General features: G+C 52.0%; 2 protein-coding genes across 2 annotated transcripts; both read left to right on the forward strand.

Moving 5' to 3' along the window:
• Nucleotides 1-35: 35 nt before the first annotated feature.
• On the forward strand, nucleotides 36-2,825 carry M421DRAFT_66608 (nitrate reductase [NADPH]; the record flags this gene model as incomplete). Its single annotated transcript, XM_033596335.1, has 3 exons — nucleotides 36-463; nucleotides 512-770; nucleotides 819-2,825. The coding sequence occupies 3 exons, from the start codon at nucleotides 36-38 to the stop codon at nucleotides 2,823-2,825; spliced, it is 2,694 nt and encodes an 897-aa protein (XP_033447239.1).
• A 1,336-nt stretch (nucleotides 2,826-4,161) lies between these two features.
• On the forward strand, nucleotides 4,162-7,689 carry M421DRAFT_66236 (nitrite reductase; the record flags this gene model as incomplete). Its single annotated transcript, XM_033596304.1, has 2 exons — nucleotides 4,162-4,439; nucleotides 4,491-7,689. 2 exons carry the CDS (start codon nucleotides 4,162-4,164, stop codon nucleotides 7,687-7,689), a joined length of 3,477 nt encoding a protein of 1,158 aa, XP_033447240.1.
• Nucleotides 7,690-9,228: the final 1,539 nt, after the last annotated feature.

Here is a 9,228-nt window from a genome sequence, read left to right on the forward strand (position 1 = left end):
TCTTTATCCTATCCCCCCATTCATCTTAGTACATCATGAGCAAAGCAGCGCGAAACGCGGGTGCGCCTCTACCTCCTGCAACAGAAGTCCAACCAAAAGCACAGGCAGCGGCTGCGCCAGTACAACAACTACCACCAACACCGCCAGAGACAGACTTCGACAGTGACGATAGCAAATCCACAACATCAACAGTGCCAACGGAGCTTGACGTCCCGCTACCTCCACGATCACAAGAACAGCAAGTCTTGGATGTCGATAAGCCAACACCCGATGCACATGTCCCCAGAGACTCAAGACTGATCCGTCTGACGGGTGTTCATCCCTTCAACTGCGAGGGACCACTTAGCGAACTTTACAATGAGGGCTTCTTGACAAGTCCGGACCTCTTTTACGTTCGAAATCATGGTGCGGTACCCGAAGTCCAGGACTCGGAATGCCTGGACTGGGAATTCTCGGTCGAAGGGTACGCTAAGAGAGCAGATCCTAACGACAATAACTAACATAGATTCAGTCTTGTTCAGAATCCCTTGAAGATCACATTGCGTGATCTACTACAAGAGTATGAGAACGTAACATATCCCATCACACTCGTCTGTGCAGGTAACAGGCGAAAAGAGCAGAACCAAGTCAGGAAAAGTAAGGGTTTCTCATGGGGTGCAGCTGGTGTGTCGACAGCACTGTTCACAGGTGTTGTCATGAAGGATATCATCGAGCGTGCAAAGCCTCTTCGCAAGGCAAAGTACGTTTGCATGGAGGGTGCAGATAAGCTCGTAAGTGGTTCACCTACTATATCAACACGCCGACTTACAATAACATAGCCCAACGGTTACTATGGCACATCTGTGAAGCTGAACTGGGTTATGGATCCTAACAGGGCTATCATGCTCGCTCACAAGATGAACGGCGAGCCTCTAACACCGGATCATGGAAAGCCTCTGCGCGCAGTCATCCCTGGTCAAATTGGCGGACGAAGTGTCAAGTGGATCAAGAGACTTATCGTTACGGCTGAGCCGAGCGACAATTGGTACCACATCTACGACAACAGAGTTCTGCCGACCATGGTCGACCCAGACGAGTCGGCTAAGAATCCGAAGTGGTGGATGGATGAACGCTATGCGATTTACGACCTGTCACCCAACGCCGCAACTGCCTTCCCTGCGCACGAGGAGAAACTAGACATAGCATCAGCCTCAGAAACTTACAATGTCCGCGGATACGCATACAGCGGTGGCGGACGCCGAGTCACTCGCTGCGAATTATCCCTGGACAAAGGCAAGACATGGCGCCTGGCCAACATTGACTACGCAGAGGACCGATACCGCGCATACGAAGACAAGACCCTATTCGGTGGACGACTCGACATGGACTGGCGCGAGACAAGCTTCTGCTGGTGTTTCTGGAATCTTGACATCGCCACCTCCGAGCTTGCAGATGCCAGCGACATCCTCGTGCGCGCCATGGACGAAGCTATGTGCATCATGCCCCGTGACATGTACTGGAGTGTTCTCGGAATGATGAATAACCCCTGGTACCGCATCGCCATTCACAACTCGCATGGCACTCTACGTTTCGAGCACCCTACTCAACCCGCACTGATGCCCGGCGGCTGGATGGAGCGCGTCAAGAAAGCGGGCGGCAACCTTACGAATGGAAACTGGGGCGAGACCGTGGCCGGTGAGGAGCCGCAATCTGCAGCCATCGAGGAGGTCAAGGAGATTAAAATGACCAAAGACGACGTGGACAAGACCATCGAGCTCGATGAACTCAAAGCCCACGAAAGCCCCGAAGCACCGTGGTTCGTCGTCAACGGCGAGGTCTACGACGGCACTCCCTTCCTCGAAGGTCATCCCGGCGGCGCACAATCCATCATCAGCGCCGCCGCGCTCGACGCAACAGACGAGTTCATGGCGATCCACAGCGAAACGGCAAAAGCTATGATGCCCGAATACCACATCGGCACTCTATCCCCCTCCGCTTTTAAAACCCTGCAAGCTGGCGAGCCCATACCCGAGTCCTCCTTGCCCCGCCCCGTGTTCCTCGATGCCCGCGTGTGGCAAAAAGCCCTGCTGCAGTCCAAACGCACCGTCTCAAGTGACTGCCGCATCTTCACCTTCAAACTCGACTTCGACACACAGGCGCTCGGCCTGCCGACAGGCCAGCACCTGATGTTGCGACTACGCGACCCCGTGACGCGCGAAGCAATCATTCGGTCCTACACGCCTCTGTCTGAGACCAGCAAGAAAGGCTACCTGGATGTGCTGATCAAGATCTACCCCGACGTGCCCGCGACGCCAGACCGACCGGCGCAAGAGGGCGGCCGCATGACGAAGGCACTGGACAGTATTCCCACGGGCCATTGGGTCGATGTCAAGGGCCCGATTGGCAAATTCGAGTATCTGGGCCAGGGGAAGTGTGTGATCAACAGCAAACCTCGGACTGTGCGGAGGTTCATCATGGTGTGCGGCGGGAGCGGGATTACGCCTATTTTCCAGGTGCTCCGCACGGTCATGAAGGATAAGCAGGATCGCACGCATTGCACGCTGCTCAACGGCAACCGCTTCATCGAGGACATCCTATGCAAGGAAGACTTGGATACCTGGCAGCAGCAAAATGAGGATAGGCTGAGCATCTTGTATACGCTCACGCAGGGCCCGGAGGATTGGACGGGTCTGCGGGGACGCATTGCCGGGCCGCTACTTGAGAAGCATTGTCAGAGGGATGAGGGCACGATGGTGCTGGTTTGTGGACCCGAGGCGTTGGAAAAGAGTGTCAAGAGCTGGCTGCTGGGGACTGGGTGGGCGGAGGAGGATTTGTTGTTCTTCTAGAAGCGTTCTCTGAGATTGTGCTTTTCGGACGCCTTTAACCTCTAGAGGTGCGCATGATGCGAGTTGGATATTTCGGATTGGCGTTTTGGGCGACGACCTAGTTGGATGGAACTGGACTCAGTTTTTCGGTGGTTCGTAGCAAAGGTGCATATTGATCAATGTCGTGCCACAGCTTTGGCGCTGTGCTGCCTTTCGTTTGCTCGATTCGATACAATTACTCTAAGATGTGTGGTATATTATTGGTCCCTCCACCCTCAGTGAGTGTCCGCTCATCAAAGTCAAATCTCGTTGATGTCTCGGTCCTTTACGAGTGGATAGTTCGAAACCTCTCTTCTATTATGCTTTCTCCAAGCATTCGATTGCACCTGGTCAGCGATCCCAACTCGGTTAGCGCCAATGGATGCAGCTCCAGGGCCAAAACTGCTAAATTCCCCTCCTTCATCAACATCGTGAACAGCGCCCATCGTCTGCTGGCTGTCGCATCTCGATCTCCTGCAACTAAACGCAACAATGACATCCACCGGAGTCTTGGTAACATCATCCCACATCTCCGCGATGTTGGTCTTATCAGGACGTTCTGCGACCCGCGCTCTTAGCTCCACCAAAGCCTCGCGTTCTTATCAGAAGAAACGTCCGTGCACGCTCCACCACTATCAGCGCACTGGTTTCGTCCCTTAATGCTGCGTCTCCGTGGAAGAACGGTCGTCGGTTCCAAGCGTGCAATCGCAATTGTCGTGCTTTTCATTCGGCCGTGCCAATCCTGGTATCACGCCTCTGACGACGGCTTCCTATCCCACTGCCATGGAGCGGCTAGAAAATGCAATCACCCGCTCTACTCTACATTTCCGACGCCCGCCGCGGGGTATTTCTTGATGACATCTGATTGGCAGATAGAAACTGTAGTCAGCTATGTTCGCGGTCTATCTCCAGGACGCTTGTGGCGCCGCGGGACATCGCGTTGTTGAAGGTAGGGGGATCTGCGGGCGGATTCGTGCCACGGAGTTGTCTTGCGCTGAGTATCAAATGCCTCGTGGCCTATCACGTTATTGCTCTTACTATTGTATCGCCTGGTTCTAGAGGTACTATCGTACGCTCTTCGCTACGCTACGCTCTTCACTATCTCTCCACATCTCTCGACCTCAAGCTTTCTTCTTACTTTCCATTCATCCTCCCTTCCACCATATACCGAAGTCGTGTTTCGATACCCACATTGAATGCAAATATACCACATATTTTGTGCTTAACAAACGCACCTGAGATTTACCTCAACCTAGGCTTGGTCCTGGAGACTTGAAATACCCGGCTCAGTAGAGCTTATACACTCACAACAGCCGAGATGGCGGAGACGGAATCAGCGGCGATCATCACACAGGGCCTCGACCCCAAGTCCGGAACATCACATTCGGAACACTCAGAACCGGGATCGCCTGTCCATGGCACATGGGGATCGAAAGACGGCAATATTTCGAACGCCGAGTGGAACGATCCCGAGGCGAATAAGCTGCCTGAGACGGTAGCGGACTTGGAGAAGAAGGGCAAGGTCAATGACACACCACAGTGGGCAAGGAAGAAGGTTGTGGTTGTGGGATTGGGCATGGTTGGCATTGCATTCATGTGAGCGCTAAAAGCTACCCAAGTTTGTTGGATGGGACTAACGAAGAACAGTGAGAAGCTCATGAAGTACGATGTCAAGCGGAGAGAATACGACATCGTCGTCATTGGCGAGGAACCGCATCTGGCGTATAACCGTGTCGGGTTAACGAGCTTCTTCCAACACCGACAGGTCGAAAACCTGTACTTGAACCCCAAAGAATGGTACTCGTCCATGCCGGAAGGCTCATTGAACTACCACCTCAACACCCTCGTGACTGAGATCGACTCTGCCAACAAAAACGTCAAGACATCGTCCGGCGAAACAGTGCCCTACGATCTCCTCGTCCTTGCAACAGGATCGGACGCGCTACTTCCCCGCCACACACCCGGACACGATGCGGAAGGTGTATTTGTGTACCGTACCATCGATGACTTGCAGCGCTTGATCGAGTTCTCAGCAACACGCAAGGGCACGAGAGGTGCCGTTGTCGGAGGTGGTCTGCTCGGCCTCGAAGCTGCGCACGCGATGATGGATCTCGAGAACTTCGCACAGGTCAAGCTGATTGAGCGAAACCGATGGGTGCTGTCGCGGCAGCTGGATGGTGATGCGGGATCTATGGTCGTTGAGCAGGTTCGCGCGATGGGCCTGGATGTCATGCTGAGCAAGCGAGTTGGCAAGATCTTGACTAACGAGAAGAATGCTGTTCGTGGTGTTGTGTTCGAGGATGGAGAAGAGATGGAATGCTCGTGCATCTGCTTTGCGATTGGTATCAAAGCACGCGACGAGCTTGCGCGCAAGGCATCCATCAAGTGCGCAGATCGCGGTGGCGGTATCATCGTCAACAACAATTTGTCTACTTCAACGCCGGACATCTACGCCATCGGCGAGTGCGCAAGCTGGGAGAACCAGACGTTCGGTCTCATCGCTCCTGGCGTCGAGATGGCGGATGTACTAGCATTCAACCTCACACAAGCGAAAGCACATGCGCCACGTCAGTTCAAGCGGCCAGATCTGAGCACCAAGCTCAAGCTGCTTGGCGTCGAGGTTGCGAGTTTTGGCGACTTCTTTGCAGATCGCGATGGCCCCAGGGATATGCCTGGACACCAGAAGCCGGAGAAGAAGGAGGTGGACAAGGTTAAGAACCTCACGAGCGGGCCTGCTGCACCGCCAGTCAAGGCTTTGACTTACAAGGATCCATTTCAGCAAGTGTACAAGAAGTACCTGTTCACCATGGACGGCAAGTACCTGCTTGGAGGCATGATGATTGGCGACACCAAGGACTACATCAAGCTGGTGCCAATGGTCAAGAACCAGAAATACCTGGAGGTCCCGCCAGCTGAGCTTATCATTGGCGCATCTAAGGGCGGCGAAGACGATGGCTCCGATCTTTCCGGTGATACACAGATCTGCTCCTGCCACAATGTTACCAAGGACGACGTTGCCAACGCCGTCAAGGATGGAACATGCAAGTCGATCGGCGATGTCAAGTCTTGCACAAAAGCTGGTACTGGATGCGGTGGCTGCATGCCACTCGTGCAGACCATTTTCAACAAGACAATGGCATCCATGGGCAACGAAGTCAAGAACCACCTGTGCCCACACTTCGAATACTCGCGCGCGGACCTTTTCAACATCATTTACGTCAAGAACCTGAAGGACTTCGACGCCGTGATGAGGGAATGCGGTCGTGAGCCGGAGTCTGCTGGTTGCGAGGCGTGCAAGCCTGCCATCGGAAGCATCATCGCATCACTTTTCAACAAGCACTTGCTCAATGTTGAGAGGCGAGGTCTGCAAGAGACCAACGACAGATTTCTGGCCAACATCCAACGCAACGGCACTTTCTCGGTCGTCCCTCGAGTTTCTGGTGGCGAGATTACACCCAACAAGCTCATTGTCATCGGCACAGTGGCGAGGAAGTACAACCTCTACACGAAGATCACTGGTGGCCAGCGTATAGATATGTTCGGTGCCAGGAAGCAGGATCTGCCTGACATTTGGGAAGAGTTGATTGATGGCGGTATGGAGTCCGGTCACGCGTACGCCAAGTCTCTGCGCACGGTCAAGTCATGTGTCGGAACTACATGGTGCCGCTTTGGTATCGGCGACAGTGTCGGCATGGCAGTCCGTCTGGAAGAGCGCTACAAGTCGATCCGCGGCCCGCACAAGATCAAGGGCGGCGTATCTGGCTGCGTGCGTGAGTGCGCGGAGGCACAAAATAAGGACTTTGGTCTCATCGCTACTGAGAAGGGCTTTAACATCTTCGTGGGTGGTAATGGTGGCGCGAAACCGCGTCACTCAGAGCTCCTCGCCAAAGACGTGCCGCCAGACGATGTCGTGCCTATCCTCGACCGCTACCTCACTTTTTACATTCGCACAGCCGACAAACTCCAGCGCACGGCGCGTTGGCTCGAGAACCTCCCCGGTGGTATTAAATACTTACAAGAAGTTATTCTGGAAGACAAGCTGGGCATCTGCGCAGACTTGGAGAAGCAGATGGAAGATCTTGTCGGCAGCTTCTTCTGCGAATGGACCGAAGTCCTTAAGGACCCGGAGAAGAAAGCGTGGTTCAACCAATTCGCCAACACCTCGGAGCAAATCATCGACACCATCGAGCCCACACAAGAGCGCGGACAAGAGCGCCCCAGCTACTGGCCCAAAGACAGCGTCACAACCGACTTCAAGGGCACAAAGTGGACAGAGCTCAGCTGGCAGCCCATGCTGAAGGCCGAGGAGCTGAAGGACACACCGACCGGCGACTCCAAGGCCCTAAAGCGTGGCGACACACAACTCGCCCTCTTCAAGGTACGAGGTAAGTTTTACTGCACACAGCAGATGTGTCCGCACAAGCGGGCCTTCGTGCTCAGCGACGGTCTGATCGGCGACGACATTCAGAACAACAAACTCTGGGTCTCGTGTCCGAACCACAAGCGCAACTTCGAGCTCTCGGGCGAGCAAGCCGGGCGCTGCGCCAACGACGAGGATGTCAACATCGCGACGTTCCCCGTCGAGGAGAGGGGCGACGGCTGGCTGTATGTCAAGCTGCCGAGCGTCGAGGAGCTGGACAGTGTGCTGGGGACGAGCAAGTTTGTGATTAAGAAGAGCGAGACGGAGGATCCGTTTGTCAAGCTCGATCAGAAGCTGGAGAGGATGAAGCTAAAGGGCAGGAAGGGTGTGCAGATTAGTCACCTGGAAAACGGGCTTGGTGAGGTGGGCAAGGCGAACAAGATTCTTGCTGGTGGGGAGAGGGGGTCGAGGGGTATCGAGTGGTAGAGTCTGAATGGGTCGTGGAGGCATTGAATAGGCGTTTGGCGGTTTTTTTTGGGTCGCTAGATTCCCATAATGATACTTTGAATCGATACACCTACTTTGCACTTCACAAGTTGTCTTAATTTAGGGTCACTAAGCATTTGTTTAGTTGTAGCGCTAGTAAATGTCTAACTCTTCACAACTTTGGAGGTATTAATGCAAGTAACGTACTCCACAAGCATGCCGGTCACCCAAGCGTACCAGTCACTTTTGCCAAGACCACACCAAACTTCACTCTACTAACAATGTCTTAACGCAGCAACATGAAAAAGCTCTCTAATGAAGCAGACATACAGCTTGCTCTCCAGGCTATCTAACAAGACGCGACGCTCTCTTAGCAACGCGCTGCAGCAATCTATAACATCTCTTAAAGCACGCTTAGTGACTAACTTACTAGAGCCACCCTATACTATAACTACACACCTAATACTATAAATCTTACAAAGAACAAAGAGGAGGTAATTATCTAGCACGTGTTGAGGCTAGACGAGCGAGGATACTCGCCCTAGCTTGCTGATGTAGACAATATAGCCAATTCTCTGCTTGCTGAGCGCCACCAGCCCTACGTTAGCAAGAACTAGGCTACCAACTTTATTAAATGTTAGCTAGAGCTTAAAGTTAAATTTAATTATAAGTATAACTATAAGAGAGCTCTGTGTAAGGATCCTAAGGCAATTAGGGACTAGTTCTAACTAGTAGAGAATACTAAAGCTAAGTATAGTATATAAGATAAAGACACCTACAACTTTAATAAATCTAGCTTTATAATAGGCATTATATTAATAGGAGCTGTTGTTACAGGCTCTAAGCGTTAAGGGAGACTAAAGGCAGTGCAGCAGGGCAACTAAGAGTAGACTAGCATTATCTAAGGCATCTGCGCGAAGGGCTAGTCTATCCTACCCTTTATTATCTTCTCTAGTAAGCACTACCTCTCTGCCTAGTACAAGGATCCTAGTATACCTAACAACTAGGTTCTTAATGTCTCTAATAATAGCTAGACTAATAACAAGCTTAGAGTTAAGTAGTTAAAGCACTTTAATAAGTATATAAAGGCGCGCACTGTTGGCAGCTATTAGCTGCTTATTCTAGACAGCTATAAGAGCCACAACTTAGCTAAATTCTACTAGTACTGTGAGGAACACGAGATTATTACCCTGTATATACCTCCACAATTTTTACACCTACTACAGCTACTTAATATAGGCTGTTTTCCTCTGTTAAAGAAGGCCTATAGCTGCCAAGCTAAGTAGCTAATGCGCAGCAAGATTACGCGTATCACTAAACTTGAGTTCTTGCTATGCTTTAAAGCAGCTTTTAACGCCTTAATTACAGAGAGTAATATCTAGGGAGGATTTAGAGGTGCTAGCTAGGCTGGCGGATGGGTAGGGTATGCTTTTTTACGTTTTGGCTTATAGCTTCTTAACTAGCAGAGATACGCTTACATAATCTATTATTTAATAGAAGCGCCTAGTATTGCGCCTTCTAATAAAAAAAGAATTAGCT

The sequence above is a fragment of the Didymella exigua genome (assembly GCF_010094145.1).
Source record: "Didymella exigua CBS 183.55 unplaced genomic scaffold M421scaffold_19, whole genome shotgun sequence".
Classification (NCBI taxonomy): Eukaryota; Fungi; Ascomycota; class Dothideomycetes; order Pleosporales; family Didymellaceae; genus Didymella; species Didymella exigua.